The sequence below is a fragment of the Oryctolagus cuniculus genome, chromosome 3, assembly GCF_964237555.1.
Source record: "Oryctolagus cuniculus chromosome 3, mOryCun1.1, whole genome shotgun sequence".
NCBI classification, from domain to species: Eukaryota; Metazoa; Chordata; class Mammalia; order Lagomorpha; family Leporidae; genus Oryctolagus; species Oryctolagus cuniculus.
In genome coordinates this window covers 147,996,100-148,017,740 of record NC_091434.1, presented here as the reverse complement: position 1 = coordinate 148,017,740, position 21,641 = coordinate 147,996,100, and the positions used below count along the sequence as shown (strand labels likewise).

Sequence of the window (21,641 nt, the reverse complement as noted above, 5' to 3'; positions counted from 1 at the left end):
ACTGAAAAGTGATCGCTGTTAAATAGAAGAGTGGGAATAAGAGAGGGAAGAGATGTGCAATTCGGGACGTGCTCAAGCTGACTTGCCTCAAACGGTAGAGTTAGAAACAACCAGGGGAGTCCAATTCAATCCCATCAAGGTGGCATGTACCAATGCCAATTCAGTAGTCCCAGTGATCAATTTCTGTTCACAGTTGATCATAATGATAGGACTAAGAACCAAAGGGATCATATAAACAAGAATAATGTCTGCAAATACTAGCTGATAGAATCAAAAAGGGAGAGAATGATCCAACATGGGAAGTGAGATACACAGCAGACCCATAGAATGGCGGATGTCCTAAACAGCACTCTGGCCTCAGAATCAGCCCTTAAGGCATGTGGATCTGGCTGAAAAGCCCATGAGAGTCTTTCAGGCATGGAAAGCCAAGACACTCTGGCAAAAAAAAAAAAAAAAAAAAAAAAAACAAACAAAAAACCTAAATGAAAGATCTCTGCGAGTGAGATCCCAGTGGAAAGAACGGGGCCATCAAAGAAGGAGGTACCTTTCTCTGAAGGGAGGAGAGAACTTCCACTTTGACCATGGCCTTGTCTAAATATGATCAGAGTAGGTGAACTCAGGGGGCTTCCATAGCCTTGGCAGCTCATGACAAGAGCCTAGGGTGATTACTGAGGCCATAAACAAGAGTGTCAATTTGTTAAGTCAACAACAGGAGTCACTGTGCACTTACTCCTCATGTAGGATCTTTGTCCTTAGTGTGCTGTACATTGAGATTTAATGCTATAACTAGTACTCAGAAAGTATTTTTCACTTTATGTTTCTGTGTGGGAGCAAACTGTTGAAATCTTTACTTAATGTATGCTAAACTGATCTTCTGTATATAAAGAGAAACGAAAATGAATCTTGATGTGAATGGAAGGGGAGAGGGAGTGGGAAAGGGGAGGGTTGCAGGTGGGAGGGACGTGTTGGGGGGGAAGCCCTTGTAATCCATAAGCTGTACTCTGGAAATTTATATTCATTAAATAAAAGTTAAATAAAAAAAAAATTACTTGAGATGCAAGAGGCATAGGGAAAGGGGTGGAGACAGAAGTGGAGGCAGAGAAGGATATAGAGAGCTCTATCCATTGATTGATTCCCCAAACTCACAAATGCCAGGGGCCAAAGTCAAGCCAGGAACTCAACCCAGGTCTTCCACGTGGGTGGTAGGAACCCATTTACGTGACCCATCACCTCTGCCCCCAGGGTCTACATCAGCAGGAAAGTAGATTGAAGAACCAAAGCTGGAAATCGAACCCATTCAGTCTGATATGGATCACGGTAGTCTTAGCAAGCACCTTCACTGTTAGGCTAAATGCCTACCTTGGATATTGCTTTTTTTTTTTTTTTTTTTTTTTTAATCTAGTTTGACAACCTCTTCCTTTTGAGTGTAATCACATTAAATACAGTTATTTACTTGGAAATGTCAGCCTTTTTTTCTATTTGTCTTTTAGATGGTGCATGTATTTTTTTGTCTGTTTTTCCTTTATGGTTCTCTTTTGTGTCAAATTCCTTTTAATGTATCACTTTAATTCTGTCCATTTTCAATTGTTTTAGTATTAGCAGTTGTGCTATGGATTTCTGTATGTGTCATAATTTATGATTAACTACATCAGGTTAATACAAAGCTTATTCCAGTAAAATATGGCAAAAACTCTACCATACTTTTCCTTCCTCCATCTTTGTGCTATTGTCATGTCAATGTATCTTTAAACTCAACAGTACAGTTCTAAAATACATTTATACATTTTTAAAGTGTTATCTACATGTTTACTATTTCATTTTATCTTATGGATTTAAGTTGCATCTTGTGTTATTTCCTATCAGTGTGAAGATTTTTAGTATCTTATGAGGCAGATCTAAGTCTTCTCAAACTTTACCAGCCATAGAATTCTTCATTGACTTGTTTATTCTGCCAATACTTGGTATATATTTTTCTTTTCTTGCTCTTAAGGTAAATCCTAAACAGTTTTGACTCCTCCATTCTTTTTTTGAACTCAAAATCCAGGTGCTTTCTGCCCCATAATCTTGACCTTTATATTTTCCTTTGGTTGATTTCTTAGCCTTTTATTTCCAGTTGGTCATGAAAACCCCTGGACATTCCAATTATCAATAGAATAACCTCTAGAAGGAAAAGGGAATTTTATTTACTTGCTCAAAAAAGCAATGATTATTGCCTTGGCTTTCCAGAAAGCCAAAAGTTAAATTTCATTTGAAAATATGAACATTGGCTCCCAATGTAATCATCTCTCCTTATAGATCTAGCAGTCTATCATTCTTCTAAATGTTTTGTTTTTAACTATTCCAGTAGCAAATCACCAAAGAACCCAGACTTCCTGGTAAGCTGTTAGCACCACCATTTTCATTTTATTTACCAAATTAAGGAATAGAAAATTGAAACCCAAGCTCAGACTTTTTCTAACCCACTTGGTTATGGTGTATAATTCTTTTTAATGTTGCTGGTCCCAGTTTCTAATATTTTGTTCAGAATTTTTGTGTCAGTGTTTCTTTTTTCCTGTTTTCCTGTGAAGTTTCTGTCTGGCTTTTAGATACAGTTACCTTTTCTTACCTAAGACCCTCAATGGATGCCTGAACCTGTTCGTAATACTAAAACTTATATATACTATTTTCATCCTTTACATATGCATCTGTTACATAAAGTTTAGTTTATAAATTAAGTGTGGGGAGGGATTAGCAATAATAAAACAATAACTATATAGTATGTGACCACAAACACTGCAGTATTGTGACTTGATCTGTCAACTGAGCTGGCTGAGTGACTAATGGATGGTCATTCCTATACCATGGACAAGTCGGACCAAGGGATGGTTTATGCTGCTTAGAACAGTGCCCAGTTAAAAACTTGTTTCTGTAATTTTCCATTTAATATTTTCAGACTGCAGTTGACCATGAATAATTCAAACTTCAGGAAGTGAAGCCATGGCTAAGAATGACCTACTATGTTATATAACTAGCCTTTTAGGATAAGTTGAAGTTCTGCCCTACTCATTATTTCTTTATCTGCATTCTGTTTTGGGTTTAATTTGCTCTTTGTCTATTTTTCTTAAGGTAGAGGCTTAGATTATTGATTCAAGATTCTTTCAAATATTTTTAAGCGATTTATTTTCTTTCAAGCACTGTGTTAGCTGCATTCTAATGTATATAAAATGCTGTGCTTCTGTTTTGATTCAGGCCCAAGTTTTCTAACGTGACTTCTGAGTCCTTAGGGTTAGTCATAAGTATGTTTATTTAACTTTAAACATTGCAGGATTTCTCAAATTTGTTTCTCATTTGTAATGAATTTCCACTGTGGTCAGAGCACATACTTTGATCGATAATAGGGTTGTTGTAAAATACAGTATACATTTTTAAAGTTACCCACATGTTCTCCATTTCACTTATAGTTTACCATACAATGTATCTTGGAGAATGTTCCATGTGTATTTGAAGTTAATTTGTATTTCTCTGTTGGGTAGGACATGGGTGGCTAAATGCCTTTTAATTTATTACAAACTACACCTGAAATAGATTGATAGTATTTTTGAATTCTTCTATATCCATTTTTATTTTATATCTTTTTTTTGTATCCAATGTAGAAAGTGGGGCATTGAAGTCTGAATAGTATTTTTTTTTTTTTTTTTAGTTATTTGAAAGGCAGAGAGACAAAGATCCCCCATCTGCTGGTTCACTCCCCAAACATCTACAACAGCCTGGGCTGGGCCAAGCTGAATTCAACAGATAGGAATTCAATCCAGGTGTGCCACATGACTGGCAGGCCTACCTGTCACCTGCTGTCTCTTACGCATTAGCAGGGAGCTAGAATCAGCAATAAAGCTGAGACTTGAACTCAAGCACTGTAGTGTGAGATTGTCAGTGTCCCAAGTGTCATCTTAACTACCTTACTAAAAGCCTTCCCCTATAGTTTTAATTATCTACCTCTCTTATACATTTTGTTTCTTCTTATTTGAGGATCTTTTGAGATGATTAAAAATTAAGTGTTATTTTCATAGTAAATTGACTCAATTATAAAATATCTCTTTGCTTCTAGTAATATTTCCTGTGTCCTATATTAATATATTAATGTAGTCACATCAATGATATTAATAGCTTTTTCTTTTAAAGAGATTGCATCTTGGAAATCTGTATTGTGTCTTATTAATAGCATGTACTCTGGATATTGCTTTTTGAAAAATACTCTGGCCTCAGAATCAGCCCTTAAGGCATGTGGATCCGGCTGAAAAGCCCATGAGAGTCTTTCAGGCATGGAAAGCCAAGACACTCTGGCAAAAAAAAAAAAAAAAAAAACGTAAATGAAAGATCTCTGCGAGTGAGATCCCAGTGGAAAGAACGGGGCCATCAAAGAAGGAGGTACCTTTCTCTGAAGGGAGGAGAGAACTTCCACTTTGACCATGGCCTTGTCTAAATATGATCAGAGTAGGTGAACTCAGGGGGCTTCCATAGCCTTGGCAGCTCATGACAAGAGCCTAGGGTGATTACTGAGGCCATAAACAAGAGTGTCAATTTGTTATGTCAACAACAGGAGTCACTGTGCACTTACTCCTCATGTAGGATCTTTGTCCTTAGTGTGCTGTACATTGAGATTTAATGCTATAACTAGTACTCAGAAAGTATTTTTCACTTTATGTTTCTGTGTGGGAGCAAACTGTTGAAAGCTTTACTTAATGGTTTTATGTTCACTTTATATATTCTGAAATTTCAGGGTTGTCTTCAAATTTGATAGTAACATTAGGCTAATTTAGAGAAGCAAAAGATGAAAAGTATCTACACTTAGTTGCTTTAATCTGAAGAGTTGATCTTACTGTCACGGCGAATTGATTAATGAGTACTTCAGAGTCACATATGGCTTCTTGGTTGAAACTGTGGAATAAAGGTTTCCAAGCCAGTATAACTGAAGCTTTCTGAAAATGACAAGTGAATAAAACATTCGAAATTTGTTTTGGCTTTCCCTGGACACACTTGCCATCTGTTCTGACTGTGAATTTTTTTTATTGCCAGCTATGTTCATTTTTTGTGTTATATTAATATTTAATATTTTTCTAAGCTTGCTTACTCAAAATACCTAATAGAAGTGTTTAATTCTATTCCCCCGAAAATTTTGTTTGAAAAATTTGATAAAATTCAGTTTTCAGTTTCCAAGCATTTATAAATATGAAAATAGGTTACCTGTTTTATATGAATTGTAATTAGTAACCCCCTAAATCCCTACTTTAGCCCTACTATGAGATATTATCACTTGTGTTAAATAACTGACTTGAAGGTACTGAACAATATTAATGTCAGTATTTTCATTGTAATTTAAATTATTTAATTAGACTTTCCACTTAAGTTATGTACAGATTGATTGGCAATTGAACTTTATCTTACATAGTTCACTACTAAATCAGACTGTTTAATACTTTCTTATAGTGGTTGAAAAGTATCATATCATTAATTTCACAATAAAATCTCAATGGCTTGCAAAATTCTTTTTTTTTTTTTTTATCTTTTATTTAATGAATATAAATTTCCAAAGTACGTCTCATGGGTTACAATGGCTTTCCCCCCCATACCGTCCCTCCCACCCACCACCCTCCCCTTTCCCACTCCCTCTCCCCTTCCATTCACATCAAGATTCATTTTCGATTATCTTAGTATACAGAAGATCAGCTTAGTATACCTTAAGTAAGGATTTCAACAGTTTGTTCCCACACAGAAACATAAAGTGAAAAATAATAGATGATTTTTTTTTTAAATGATGATGAAATCAGATCAGACCTATTGTCATGTTTAATCCCAGTGAGAGTCAAGTTGGGAATTGATAGTTTCTTTCTTTTTTTTTTTTTTTAACAGAAGATCAGTTTAGTGTACATTAAGTAAAGATTTCAATCGTTTGCACCCCCATAGAAACACAAAGTGAAATATACTGTTTGAGTACTCGTTATAGCATTAAGCCTCAGTGTACAGCACATTAAGGACAGAGATCCTACATGAGGAGTAAGTGCACAGTGACTCCTGTTGTTGACTTTACAAATTGACACTCCCGTTTATGGCATCAGTAATCTCCCTATGCACCAGTCATGAGTTTCCAAGGCTATGGATGCCCCTTGAGTTCTCCATCTCTTATCTTGTTTAGACAAGGTCATAGTCAAAGTGGAGGTTCTCTCCTCCCTTCAGAGAAAGGCACCTCCCTCTTTGAAGACCTGTTCTTTCCACTGGGATCTCACTCACAGAGATCTTTTTGCCAGAGTGTCTTGGCTTTCCATGCCTGAAATACTCTCATGGGCTTTTCAGCCAGATCCGAGTGCCTTTAGGGCTGATTCTGAGGCCAGAGTGCTATTTAGGACATCCGCCATTCTATGAGTCTGCTGAGTATCTCACTTCCCATGTTGGATCACTCTCCCCTTTATTTATTCTATCGGTTAGTGTTAGCAGATACTAGACTTGTTTATGTGCTCCCTTTGACTCTTAGTCCTTTCATTATGATCAATTGTGAACTGAAATTGATCACTTGGAATAGTGAGATGGCATTGGCACATGCCACCTTGATGGGATTGAATTGGAATCCCCTAGTATGTTTCCAACTCTACCAATTGGGGCAAGTCAGCCCGAGCATGCCCCAAATTATACATCTCTTCCCTCTCTTATTCCCACTTTTATGTTTAACAGGGATCACATTTCAGTTAATTTTCAACACTTAAGAATAACTGTGTGATAATTACAGAATTAAACCAGTCATATTAAGTAGAACAGACAAAAAAAAAATACTATGAGGGATAATGTATTAAGTTGTCCATTAGCAGTCAGGGCTATGCTGATCAAGTCACCATTTCTCATAGTGTCCATTTCACTTCAGGAGGTTTCCTTTTTGGTGTTCAGTCAGTTGTCACCGATCAGGGAGAACATATGGTATTTGTCCCTTTGGGACTGGCTTACTTCACTCAGCATGATGTGTTCCAGATTCCTCCATTTTGTTGCAAATGACTGGATTTCGTTGTTTCTTACTGCGGTATAGTATTCTAAAGAGTACATATCCCATAATTTCTTTATCCAGTCTACCGTTGATGGGCATTTAGGTTGGTTCCAGGTCTTGGCTATTGTGAATTGTGCTGCAATAAACATTAGGGTGCAGACCGCTTTTTTCTTTATCAATTTAAACTCCTTTGGGTAAATTCCAAGGAGTGGGATGGCTGGGTCGAACGGTAGGGTTATATTCAGGTTTCTGAGGAATCTCCAGACTGATTTCCATAGTGGCTTGACCAGTTTGCATTCCCACCAACAGTGGGTTAGTGTCCCTTTTTCCCCACATCCTCGCCAGCATCTGTTGTTGGTAGATTTCTGTATGTGAGCCATTCTAACCGGGGTGAGGTGAAACCTCATTGTGCTTTTGATTTGCATTTCCCTGATTGCTAGTGACCTTGAACATTTTTTCATGTGCCTGTTGGCCATTTGGATTTCCTCTTTTGAAAAATGTCTATTGAAGTCCTTGGCCCATCTCTTAAGTGGGTTGTTGGTTTTGTTTTTGTGGAGTTTCTTGATCTCTTTGTAGATTCTGGTTATTAACCCTTTATCTGTTGCATAGTTTGCAAATATTTTTTCCCATTCTGTTGGTTGTCTCTTCACTCTCCTGACTGTTTCTTTTGCAGTACAGAAACTTCTCAATTTGATGCAATCCCAATAGTTGATTTTGGCTTTGACTGTCTGTGCCTCCCGGGTCTTTTCCAGAAATTCTTTGCCTGTGCCAATATCTTGAAGGGTTTCTCCAATGTTCTCTAATAACTTAATGGTGTCAGGACGTAGATTTAGGTCTTTAATCCACGTTGAGTGGATTTTTGTGTAAGGTGTAAGGTAGGGGTCTTGCTTCATGCTTCTGCACGTGGAAATCCAGTTTTCCCAGCACCATTTATTGAATAGACTGTCCTTGCTCCAGGAATTAGTTTTAGATCCTTGATCAAATATAAGTTGGCTGTAGATGTTTGGATTGATTTCTGGTGTTTCAATTCTGTTCCATTGGTCTATCCATCTGTTTCTGTACCAGTACCATGCTGTTTTGATTACAACTGCCCTGTAGTATGTCCTGAAATCTGGTATTGTGATGCCTCCGGCTTTGTTTTTGTTGTACAAGATTGCTTTAGCTATTCGAGGTCTCTTGTGCCTCCATATGAATTTCAGCATCATTTTTTCTAGATCTGCGAAGAATGTCTTTGGTATCTTGATTGGGATTGCATTGAATCTATAAATTGCTTTTGGGAGAATGGACATTTTGATGATGTTGATTCTTCCAATCCATGAGCATGGAAGATTTTTCCATTTTTTGGTATCCTCTTCTATTTCTTTCTTTAAGGTTTTGTAATTTTCATCGTAGAGATCTTTAACGTCCTTGGTTAAGTTTATTCCAAGGTATTTGATTGTTTTTGTAGCTATTGTGAATGGGATTGATCTTAGCAGTTCTTTCTCAGTCATGGCATTACTTGTGTATACAAAGGCTGTTGATTTTTGTGCATTGATTTTATATCCTGCCACTTTGCCAAACTCCTCTATGAGTTCCAATAGTCTCTTAGTAGAGTTCTTTGGATCCTCTAAGTACAGAATCATATCGTCTGCAAAGAGGGATAGTTTGACTTCTTCCTTCTTGATTTGTATTCCTTTGATTTCTTTTTCTTGTCTGATGGCTCTGGCTAAAACTTCCAGAACTATGTTAAATAGCAGTGGTGAGAGTGGGCATCCCTGCCTGGTGCCAGATTTCAGTGGAAATGCTTCCAACTTTTCCCCATTCAATAGGATGCTGGCTGTGGGTTTTTTATAAATTGCTTTGATTATATTGAGGAATGTTCCTTCTATACCCAATTTGCTTAGAGTTTTCATCATGAAAGGGTGTTGAATTTTATCAAATGCTTTCTCTGCATCAATTGAGATAATCATATGGTTTTTCTTCTGCAGTCTGTTAATGTGGTGAATCACATTGATTGATTTGCGAATGTTGAACCATCCCTGCGTACCAGGGATGAATCCCACTTGGTCTGGGTGGATGATTTTCCTGATGTGTTGTTGTATTCTATTGGCCAGAATTTTATTGAGGATTTTTGCATCTATGTTCATCAGGGATATTGGTCTGTAATTTTCTTTCAGTGCTGCATCTTTCTCTGGCTTAGGGATTAAGGTGATGCTGGCTTCATAGAAAGAATTTGGGAGGATTCCCTCTTCTTCGATTGTTCTGAATAGTTTGAGAAGAAATGGGATTAGTTCTTCTTTAAATGTCTGGTAGAATTCAGCAGTGAATCCATCTGGTCCTGGGCTTTTCTTTGTTGGGAGGGCCTTTATTACTGTTTCAATTTCTGTTTCAGTTATGGGTCTATTTAGGTTTTCGATGTCTTCATGGTTCAATTTTGGTAGATTGCATGTGTCCAGGAATCTATCCATTTCTGATAGGTTTTCCTGTTTGCTGGCATACAGGTCCTTGTAGTAATTTCTGATGATTCTTTTTATTTCTGTGGTGTCTGTTGTTACGTTTCCTTTTTCATCTCTGATTTTATTGATTTGGGTCTTTTCTCTTCTTTTTTTAGTTAGTTGGGCCAATGGGGTGTCAATTTTGTTTATTTTTTCAAAAAACCAGCTTCTTGCTTGGCTGATTTTTTGTAATGTTTTTTTGGATTCAATCCTGTTAATTTCTTCTCTGGTTTTAATTATTTCTCTTCTCCTACTAGATTTGGGTTTGGTTTGCTGCAGTTTTTCTAGGTCCTTGAGGTGCGCTGAAAGCTCATTTATTTGGTACCTTTCCAATTTCTTGATATAGGCACCTATTGCTATAAATTTGCCTCTCAATACTGCTTTTGCTGTATCCCATAAGTTTTGATATGTTGTGTTGTTGTCTTCATTTACTTCCAGAAAGTTTTTGATTTCTCTTTTGATTTCTTGAATGACCCAGTGTTCATTCAGGAGCATGTTGTTCAGTCTCCATGTGTTTGCATACTTTCTGGGGTTTCCTGAGTTGCTAATTTCCAGCTTCATCCCGCTGTGGTCTGAGAAGCTGCATGGTATGATTCTAATTCTTTTAAATTTGCTGAGACTTGCTTTATGGCCTAGTATGTGATCAATCCTAGAGAAGGTTCCATGCGCTGCTGAGAAGAATGTGAAGTCTGTAGATGTAGGGTTGAAAGTTCTGTAGATATCTGTTAGATCCATTTGGGCAATAGTGTCAATTAAATCTGCTGTTTCCTTGTTGATCTTCTGTCCAGATGATCTGTCTATTTCTGAGAGTGGAGTATTGAAGTCCCCCAGTACTATTGTATTGGAATCTAAATCTCCCTTTAAGTCCCTTAACATATCTTTTAAATAGACCGGTGCCCTGTAATTAGGTGCATATACATTTATAATAGTTACATCTTCCTGTTGAATTGAACCCTTAATCATTATATAGTGTCCCTCTTTGTCTCTCTTAACAGTTTTTGTATTAAAGTTTATTTTGTCTGATATTAATATGGCTACACCTGCTTTTTTTTGGTTTCTGTTGGCATGGAATATCTTTTTCCAACCTTTCACTTTCAGTCTGCATGCCTCTTTGTTAGAGAGATGTGTTTCTTGTAGGCAACAAATAGTTGGGTTGTGTTCTGTGAGCCAGTCAGCTAAACGGTGTCTTTTAACTGAAGAATTCAGACCATTAATGTTCAATGTGACAATTGATACGTAGTGACTTTGCCCTGCCATTTTCCCGGAAATATTTTCTAGTATATGCTTTGAGCTTCCCATGCTCTTTTACTGGTAGGTGTTCTTCCTTTCCCTTCTTTCATATTGATGGCGTGTTTCTGTGTTTCTGAGTGTAACACATCTTTAAGTATCTTTTGCAGGGCCGGACGAGTGGCCACAAAGTCTTTCAATTTCTGTTTGCTATGAAAGGTCTTTATTTCACCTTCATTCACAAATGAGAGCTTGGCAGGATATAATATTCTGGGCTGGCAATTTTTCTCTCTTAGCACCTGTGCTATGTCTCGCCATTCCCTCCTAGCTTGTAGGGTTTCTGATGAGAAGTCAGCTGTGAGTCTGATTGGAGATCCTCTGAGAGTAATCTGACGTTTCTCTCTTGCACATTTTAGGATCTTTTCTTTATGTTTCACTGTGGTAAGTTTAATGACCACGTGTCGTGGTGAGGATCTCTTTTGGTCATGTTTATTGGGGGTTCTATGAGCTTCCTGTACTAGGATATCTCTGTCCTTCTCCAAACCTGGAAAGTTCTCTGCTAGTATCTCACTAAAAAGGCCTTCCAATCCTTTCTCTCTCTCCATGCCTTCAGGAACTCCTAGAACTCGAATGTTGGTTTTTTTAATAGTATCCTGTAGATTCCCAACAATATTTTTCAGGTTTCTAATTTCCTCTTCTTTTCTTTGGTTTGACTGTATGTTTTCCTGTGCTCTATCTTCTAAGTCCGATATTCTCTCTTCTGCTTCACCCATTCTGTTTTTAAGGCTTTCTAATGTGTTTGTCATTTGATCTATTGAGCTCTTCATTTCGTTTTGATTTCTCTTGACTATTACACTTTCCTGTTCTACTAGTTTCTGAGTTTCATTTTGACTCTTCCTTAAAATTTCATTTTCACGAGAAAGATTTTCAATCTTGTCCATTAAGGATTTCTGTAGTTCAAGGATTTGCTTTTGAAAACTTCTAAATGTTCTTATCATAAATTTTTTGAAATCCGTATCTTGCATTTCTTCTATCTCATCATCTTCATACTCTTGGCTTGGGGTGTTTTGCTTATTTGGAGGCATCATAGTGTCATCGTTGATCTTGCTCCCTCTATTTCTGTGTTTGTTACTCGGCATAGTTAATTCTTCTTGCGTCACTGTGCGCTTTTTTTTTTTTCTTTTTCTTTTTTTTTTTTTTTATACTGTGTCCTTGTTAAGTGGACTGCCTGCTGTTGGAGGAGCCTTGGAGGCTTGAGATGGGTGCGGCCTGAGAGCTCTGCCTGGTTCTTCCTGGTTAAGGGTGTGCAAAGGTGACACCCTCAGGTTATGTGTGGTAAATCTCTTTTTATTTATTTATTTATTTTATTTATTCAGGGGGTAAGTAACACTGCAGGGCAGGGCTGTGCAGAATTGATGGTATTTAGCTTCCAGTCTTTGGCTCCTCTGGGCTCCCACTGGGTTGCCTAGGCTACTGAATTGTAGTGACTCAGTTCCTTAACTCTCCCCCACTGATATGTAAATCCAAAGAGGAGGCCTGCTCTTTGTCTCTTGGGAATTCTTCAAGTCTTGCAGCCTTGTAACCTTTGCAAGGTTAGGGGGAAGAGAAACCCGAAGCTTTTTTTTTTCCTTCTTTCCGGTAGTGAGTTTGCTGCACTTTCCGGCCCCCCTCTAGATTCTGACCCCCGTTTCCCCACCAATGTCTCGGGTTATTGAGCTCACCTCCCCTTCCAGCGCCGATGTGTGGACTCGGAGCCCTGAGCGTCTCAAGTCTCCCCGCTGTTTTCTGTGTGGCGTGCACTCTCCTTGGAGCACTGTCGCGCGGACCCTGGGGCTTCTGCGGCTGGGTCCCGCGACTTGGCTTCCGCGCGGTGGGCGACCTTGTTCTCCCAGTAGGTCCTCCGATTCACGCCTGCTCCATTCAGAAGGGTTTCCCCTGCAATTTTTGTTTGGTTCTATTTTCTGCGGCTACCGTAACTCCCCTTTTATTAAACTAAATTTTCCCGGACTATCGGTGCGCGCCCTCACTATTCCGCCATCTTGGCTCCGCCTGCAAAATTCTTTAATGTAGTAGTAATAACCATTGATATTTTGTACGCAAGAATAAGTCCGACCAATCTCTACATTTGACATATTTAGATAAGTAGAATCATGTTTAAAATAAATATTCTAGCTCTACTTTTAGAAATGGAAACTTTTTTCCATTTTATTCTTTTTTTTCTGTAGGAAAGGAGAGGAAATTGATAGCTTGTTAACGAAGAACACCTTTTCTGCTGGTACCATAGGGAGGAGAACATAATTTTTTATTTCTGTCCTCCAGAATTCTTAGTCTTTCATTCCAGGGGTCAATGCCAACTAACAAGAGAAAAGCAAGCCAAAGTTTATTGATATGTATACCTCATGTCTACATGCAAAACACCTAGGGCACGAGCAATTCTCAGAGATGACTTAAACTTTTTTTCAACATATTTATTTGTATTCTTTTAGAAAATTTGAGGGGTTGCAGGGGGAATAGTGAGAGAATGAATGCTCCCATCTGCTGGTTCACTCCCCAAATTCTCACAATGGCTAGACTGGACCAGGCCAAGCTGAATCTGGGAGCTGGAACTCGATTCAGCCATCACTACTGCCTCCTACAGTCTACATTGGCAGGAAGCTGGAATTGGGAGCCAGGGCCAGGTATTGAACCCAGGTACTCCAGTATGAGACATGAGCATCCAGATAGCTGTCTTAACCACTAGGTTGAATGACCCAAAAGATGACTTTTAATTAAGGCTTATATAGCATTTTCAACAAGGAAAGTAACTTGTTAGAGAAGTGGCATGACAAAGGAAAAGGACTTTGAGTCTCTAGAGGTGGCAAATTTTGGGAAGGCAAATAAGTGGGATTCTGTTAGTACCAGAGAACATACCTATCTTCTAGCCCATTAAGGGTTTAAAGCAGTCTTCAGTGATCAACTTTTGTCCATTCCGGTAGGGAAAGGTAGAAAGGAGACCTTTGTTTTTATAAAGTTCTGTCCTGCTTTTAATGTATAAGGGAAGGCCACAGGTTTTCTTTCGTCTGTTTCTTCACAATTTGCCTTCAACTCAAATCAATCCTTATATTAATAAGGAATAGTTTATAGTGGAATATTCTGGTCTCCTGGAGTATAGTGTTCCAGTCTTTTACTATTTACATGTTAAACTCTGGTCCCCTGTTCTAAGAGGAAAACAAATTTTCTAATGTTTATGATTTCTTTAATATGTAAATGAGGATACTTTTAAAGGTCCATGGGGAGTTGGAAGGAAGTAAGTCTATTTTGGTACAAGAAAATTTTGAAATCCATGCTTCTTCATATTTTTTCTCCATGTCATGAAATTTTCTAGTAACTCTCAATACAGAAAAGCTGTTTTATACATTTTATCTTTGAACTCTTCCTTCTAATAACTCTCCTAGTCTTAGCAGTAATGTGCAGGGATTTTTTTAAGGGGACTATTCTCTTGTAATTTTTTTTTAATTTCATAATTACACCTTTGTCTATATAACAGAATAAGTAAACAAGCCTGGAAGAATACCGAGTAGACTGTTTTATTTGACCAGACCTATTTTTGAAGTGTGTACCGTTAGATAGTAATGCACCTTTGTTTTTTTCTCTGTAACTGCATACTACCATAGCTGCAGCACACATGCACTTGTCTGGCCCCTGATGACATTGGAGTTTGTGACCCTTGCTATAAAGGATAAGATGGTGAATTATTTCTTATATTGCTATCATCAGTGGAAAAGTACTCATTATATGAAGTAAAAGCTGGAATTAATAGTGTTCATGTTATTGATTAGTGGTTCTTATGAATTGCTAATATAATTTGAAAGTAATATTTTTATGTGAATAAAGGCTTAATCAAAACATTTTCTATTGAAATAGAGCAACATGTGCAATGGAAATTGAAATTATTAATATTTAAGATAAGATGATTAATTATCAAATCTAAGAGTTAACAAAAATGAAAATACTATAGTAATGTTTGGGAGAATTAGTTGCTTTAAAGTTGTGAACTATCAAAAAGGTTAATTTTGTTCACAGATACAGTTATTAACCCAACCAGTATAAAACTATGTAAATTCTCTTGAACTTATATGAATTATGTAAAAAATATGGTATATAATATATAGTTTATATATAAGTTATAAGAAATGTATTTACCTTGGAAATTTGTAATACCATTAAGATGATGACAAATGAAAATGTAAATATTTAAAATTAATAAAACTTGGAAGTTAATAATCAGCTAGAAAATATAACAAAGCGTAAAATGCCTAGAAATGAGTTTTTAAAGAAACGTATAAAACAAAGAAGTACTATAAAACTCTGCTGAAGGGGTAGGCATTGTGTCACAGCAGGTTAAACCATTGGTGGGGATATTGCATCCCATATCTGAATGTGCCAGTTTGAATCCCAGCTACTCCATTCTCTGTTCAGCTTCCTGCTGATGCACCCTAGGAAGCAGCAGAAAACTCAAATGCTTGGTTCCCTCTTGGCTTCAGCCTGGCTCAGCCTTGGCTGTTGTGGGCATTTGGGAAGGAACATAGAAAATTGATGTACTCCCTGCCCCTGTCTTGCAGGTAGATAAAAATAACACTACACACACACACACACACACACACAACTTTAGGGGCTGCCACCATGGCTCACTTGGTTAATACTCTGCCTGCGGTGCCAGCATCCCATATGGGTGCCGGGTTCTAGTCTTGGTTGCTCCTCTTCCAGTCCAGCTCTCTGTTGTGGCCTGGGAAGGCAGTGGATGATGGCCCAAGTGCTTGGGCCCCTACACCCACATGGGAGTCCGGGAGGAAGCACCTGCCTCCTGGCTTTGGATTGGCGCAGCACCAGCCGTGATGGCCATTTAGGGGGTGAACCAACAGAAAGAAGACCTTTCTCTCTGTCTCTCTCTCTCTCACTGTCTAACTATCTGTCAAAAAAAAAAAAAAGAACTCCATTGAATATCATAAAAAAACAAATGGAAAAACATACTGCACCTAATAGGATAGAAAAACTCAGTGTTGTGCCTGGCAGACATTTGTCAGTATAGAGGAAATGATTTTCAAAGCTATGCTGAACTTCTGGTCCTCTATAGGAGTAAAAGTGAGGGCCTCCAAAAGTGGGATCACTGATAAATTACCTCCATCTTATGTGGACACATTAAAGAAAGAAGGTGGAGCCATGGTAAGGGTACTTCAAAAATTGTGGAAAAGTGAATTGAAACGTAAATATTAGTGTAAAAAAATTTGACATCTGCATATAGTTTTTTCATAATACGCATTTCATGAACTCCTTGAAGATGCTTTGTATGCATGGACTTTAATTTGTTTATGTGTGTGTCCAAATAACCATATCTGGTAATTCCGCTTTCCATGAGTATTTTGAAGTGCCATCTTAGAACAGTCCTCTCATGAACCTTGTCTATTGTTAATGATCAAACCTGAATTAAGATATGTATACTGGTAATGGCCACAGCTCTCTGGCGCAAAAATCATCTCTCCTAAGCCTAAAATGAATCATGTGAGATCTAGTTTATTTTCCCCATGCATAGTCACACATAAATATAACCAGGTATATCCACATGGCAACAAGAGCAAGAAGTAGCAGTACCAACAAAAGCTACAAAAAATTCTTGGAGTAAAAACCTATTAGAATTGTCATGCATAAAACCACATGCTCACTAAGTTGAATAAAACAGCATCTGTTACGATTTTTTAAATCTGCCTTGTCATTTTTTACAAACAAAATACAAGTCTTGGAAAATACCTGGAGCTAACTGAATGTGCATGCTTAACAATAGATTCTAGCAGGCTGAAGTGAATGTTGGTGAAGTGGAAGATGTGGAGAGGCTGTGCAACAAGGAGCACAAAAGAGGAAAAAATATGGAAAATACCAAACAGAAGGGAAGCATAAGACTCGAAAGAAAATACCGTGAAAAGATCTGTTCTGTGTTTCAAGTCCCAGAAAGAAAGTGGCCAGGGGGCAACAAAGGCCAAAGAACTGAAAGGCCAGACAGACCAATAGACGAGAAGAATGTCCCAAAACAGATCTGAGAGCACTTGATTTATGATAAAGTGGCACTTTAGAGTAATGAAGAATGGTTGCTACTTCCAGTAATTGGTTCTTAATTAGCTGTTCATGTAGGAAAAAATTAAATTGCATCATTTTCATAAGCAATCAGTATTGAGACCTAAATGTGAAGGGAAATCAATAAAGCCTTTAAGGAATAATGTAAAATACCTTTTTTTTTGGTTAGCTTAAGACTTTAAAAAATTTATTTTCATTTTATTTGAAAGACTATCAAGCTGATTCACTCCCCAAATGCCTGCAACAGGCTGATGTGTGGAGCCTGGACCTCCCTCAGTTCCTGTCTCCTACATGGGTAGCAGGAACCCAACCTGTTGCCTCCCAAGGTACACATTTAATAGGAAGCTGATAACTGGGCATGGAGCTGGGACAGGCATCCTACTTGGCAGCTTACCTGCTGCATCTGATGCCCATTCCTAAAATTTGTTTTGATTTGTGGGTATTGGGAGATTTAACAAGACACAAAATGACTACATTACAATTAAGAACTTGAGGATAAAGCACTTAAGGGAGTCAGAAAAGGGAAAAGGTATTTGCAGTACAACAAAAGGCTTTGACCTAAAATATGTTAAGAATCAAACAAAGCTGTAAATCAGTGAGAAAAAGTCCAGGTCCGGAGAAAAGTGGATAGAATATTTAACAGTTAACCAAGGATGAGACCCAAATGATCAAAGATATTTCACTTCGTTAGTAATCAGAGAACTGGATATTTAATCTAGTTTTATTTGTAATGCAAAGTTTAAGCAGCTAAAAACCAGTAGTAAGGGTTCAGCTAAAGTCACATATTGTTTGAATGCTAGTTAGTCTTTTACAAGTGATTTAGAGTTATGTTAACAGGCTTATAATAAATTGACAGAATACTTATCATCCCATTTTGAAAAGAAAATGACCTACAGTTATATGCACACATATGAATATGTATTTGTGTGAATGCATATATTGCATTGAATTTGGCAATATTTCAGAAAGTTGGTAGCTATATGGTGGTGTGATTTGTAATGATTTTCATTGTGTTTTTACTTCTGTTTTTCCAGTATTTATAAGTTAGACATGTACTGCGTTATTGATACAATTGATGAACTAGAATATGCTGAAATAGGGCACTATATCCATTTTTCCATTGTGAGAGTCAGTTTTCTGTTTCTTTAATTAGAAAGTTGATGAGGTGAACCACGCCTTTTGTTAAAAGTGTGTTCATGCATTTAGGCTTTATATTATGTGCGATAGCAATATAGGCAATATGGAATTAGTATTCTAAATGGATAGTTCAGGACTTTATAGTCTCTTGTCTCTTAAATGGGCCTTCTTGTTGTTGTTGTTGTTGAACTGTGATTAATGTCTAATCTTTCCTCCTGTTAATATTTTTGCTCACCTATTTTCCACTCTGCTTTTATGGTGCTTAACTGTCCTTCATTCATTCACTCATTTTTTCTCTTCCCATTTTATAGTTTAAGGGCTTTTCCTAGATAAACTGTAAGAAATGGAACTGATTTTGATAGCTTTAAAGTCTTAAATTTCCTGAAGATTTTTCTAATTTCTAGACTTTTTTTTTTTACAAGAAAGGAAAAGAACCCTTTCTAAAATAGTGTTTCTGATGAAAAGAGTGAATGTATTATTTAAAATCTAACATGAGGCATGTGGGTTTTAGCAGGAGGTTTGTTTTCTGGCTTTTTCTCCATCATATCAGAGTGGTTTTAGGGATTGGTTTTTGGGTTTTGGTTGGTATAATTTTTAGTTTCAGATGTTGACAGATTTTTAAAAATATGATATGTTGTGTTTTGCCACAGCTTCCAGACAGCCTAGGGATAAATTTAGCATTTATTGAGCTGATAAAGCTTACTTGTCAGCTTTAGCTTACAATTGGCTTTAAATTATTAATTGTCCTTTTTATCCTGTTTGGAAGTGGAGGTAAAAATATGAGTCTATATTTATTGTAATTATGTATTCATATTTACTTGAGTCATGTTGTTGTGAATTCTTTTAGCCAACAAATGGAATCTTCTTGAGCATGTTTCTAATTGTTTTGCCATTGGAATCTATGGCTCATGGGCTCTTCCATGAATTGGGCAACTGTTTAGGAGGAACATCTGTTGGATATGCCATTGTGATTCCTACCAACTTCTGCAGGTACAGTAACCTAGTATAGTTGGTAATGACTTCTTGATTCATAACATTTTCTTAGGATGTGTGTAAATATGAATAAATAACTCATTTTTTACAAGCTGTAATATTTTCAAAGTATATACCCTGTTGCATTTCTGTATTATAAATTTTTTAAAGGCAGTAAGAATAGGGTTCAATTTAAGTATTTTGGTAAGTTTGATTAGCTTATATTTTAGCTGGAAGTAAAAAAATACTAGGACCTATCCTTAGAAAATTCATTCATATCTTGTTTAAGAAAATGTCCTAAACAAGGAACATTGAACCCGAATCCAGAATTCTAGTTCTCTTACCTTAGGCAAATCATAATTTCTCCAAATCTGAGTGTCGGTATCTAAAGTGCAAATGGTAATGCCTTTTCTGCCTATCTCAGCAATTGTTTTGGAAACTAACAAGATTATGAATGTAAGAACACTGCATACTGAAAAAATGCCATACAAATACCAAAAATTCAAAAAGATGAGCAGTAAAGTTCAATTCCAAAAGAACTTTTGTCCCCAAATGAATGGGAGATCTGTATGAATCTTTACCTATTACTACATTTTTTTATTTTATAGCTAAATATTTTTAAAATGGGAGAAAAATATTTGCCAGTCATGAATTCTGATGACCAGATTTTCATCATACTTTATTGGAGGTTGGAGGTACCTTGAAATAAAAAAAAAAATTTATCTGCTTTCAAATATTTGCCATAAAATAGACTATTTGTAGTAAATTTTCCTCCACATCAAAGGGTTAAGAAGTAGATTTTCATGGGAAATGCTAGAGATTTGGAAGACATGACAACTTTGCCAAGAGTGTGTATGGAAGTAATAATATGCACTGCTAAGTTTTTATTCCGTTATATTGCTTTTTAACATTTTTGTTATTGTTAAAACATTAAGTTCCATATATGCAAGATATTGTTACTAGAACAGTACTGATAATACATTAAGTAAAATGTAAAGTTTTCAGATCCCTAATAGAGAAATTCCTTTTTTAGATAGGAGTGATGATTTTTTTCCCCTTTCATTATTGGTTGTCTCATTTCTGCTAGATATAAGCCTTAGTTTAATATTTTTACTGGACTACCATTTTATATGTTGCAGAATCTAAATCTTCAAGTTCATGTTCAATAGTATAGAGGCAATTGATCTTTTAATAGTGCTTGTAAATGCTGTTTGTTAGTAGATAATTTCCTGTATCATTTACATAAGTTACTGAAACTTGAACACAATACTTTATACTTTTCAATGTGAAAATTAAATGTTTAATTAAAACATCTCATTTTACCTGTTAAGATTTTTTTTCTCAAGAATAAGAAGTTCTAATAATCCCCATCCAGGTATTCTTGAAATGCTTCGTATAATTTTGAGCTTAAAAAGTTTGCTGTCCAATGTGTTATTTGGTAAGTATTTGTAAATAGGGAACAAAGAATACTATCTACATTTGGAGATATTCTTCCAGCATTTAAATTACATTTTTTCTTAAAATAACCAATTTTTAGAAACTAGGTTTTGGTTCTAAGCTTAATTCTTAACCTTATAGGAATTTTAGAAACGCTGATTTCTCAAAATCCTTCCATTTAGATTGCAGCAACTATTATGCTTCTGAGGTGATCAATTATGAATGATCTGCAAGAATATAACATAAAGCATTTCTTAAGCACTAAAATAATTGTTTTGTCTTTTAGTCCTGATGGTCAGCCAACATTGCTTCCACCAGAACATGTACAAGAGTTAAATTTGAGGTCTACCGGCATGCTCAACGCTATCCAAAGGTTTTTTGCGTATCACATGATTGAAACGTATGGATGTGACTATTCCACAAGTGGACTGTCTTTTGATACTCTGCATTCCAAACTTAAATCTTTCCTTGAACTTCGGACTATAGATGGACCTAGACATGATACATACGTTTTATATTACAGTGGGCACACGCACGGTTCAGGAGAGTGGGCTCTAGCAGGTAAAGGCACTTTTAGCAGTTCTACCATGATGGAGATATACATAGGAATATTTGTGTGATCTAGTCTTCACACAGAGACATTAAATTTCTCAACTTTTCACTTCATACTTTATCAGGTATACATATAGCTCTATTTCGTTTCTTTTCTTCTCTGGTATACTTCTTTAAAATAATTTTAGTAATCTCTAATGATAAGGTTTTGAGAATTGTCTTGAAATAATTGGAAAGAAGAAAATTCTGCTTGATTTGAGACTTGGAACTAGTTACCCTAATTAGTTTTACTAATTTCATGCCAGATTTGTAACTGGGGCTTTATTTTAAAGAATAGTATTGTTGGAAATTCTTTTAATACATAGTGAATAACTCAGTGATTGTCTAGTAGTAAAGGTGAATGAATTTACTACTGGGCACATCTGAAGCATTAGCTGCAGTGTACTAAGTACTTTATACATAGTATATAAGATGTGGAATTCTTTGACTTAGATACCATCACCTTTATTATATTCTTTTTTAAAGGAGGAAGTAGAAGCTGAAAGTAGTTACATAACATCTCTGTGGTCATACCACTAACTGAAAGGGCCATGATTCAGTCCAGGTCTATCCTAAAGTGTATTTTTCCCGCACTGTACCATGTTGCCACCAAGGGTGAAAGCTATGATGATAGATAAGCAGCATGGTCTGGCTAAGTAGATATTTGTTAGCATTAACCACCCATTTTCAAA

General features: G+C 36.6%; 1 protein-coding gene across 4 annotated transcripts in view; it reads left to right on the top strand.

Annotated features, from left to right (window-relative positions):
* TMEM168 (transmembrane protein 168) overlaps positions 1–21,641 on the top strand; it is a 45,883-nt gene that overhangs the window by 18,365 nt on the left and 5,877 nt on the right. For all 4 annotated transcript variants that reach the window (XM_051848889.2, XM_051848890.2, XM_017342728.3 and 1 more), the window contains exons 3-4: positions 18,797–18,939; positions 20,645–20,919. In XM_051848889.2, coding sequence (XP_051704849.1) covers positions 18,797–18,939; positions 20,645–20,919 — 418 coding nt within the window. The remainder of the gene's footprint in view (positions 1–18,796; positions 18,940–20,644; positions 20,920–21,641) is intronic.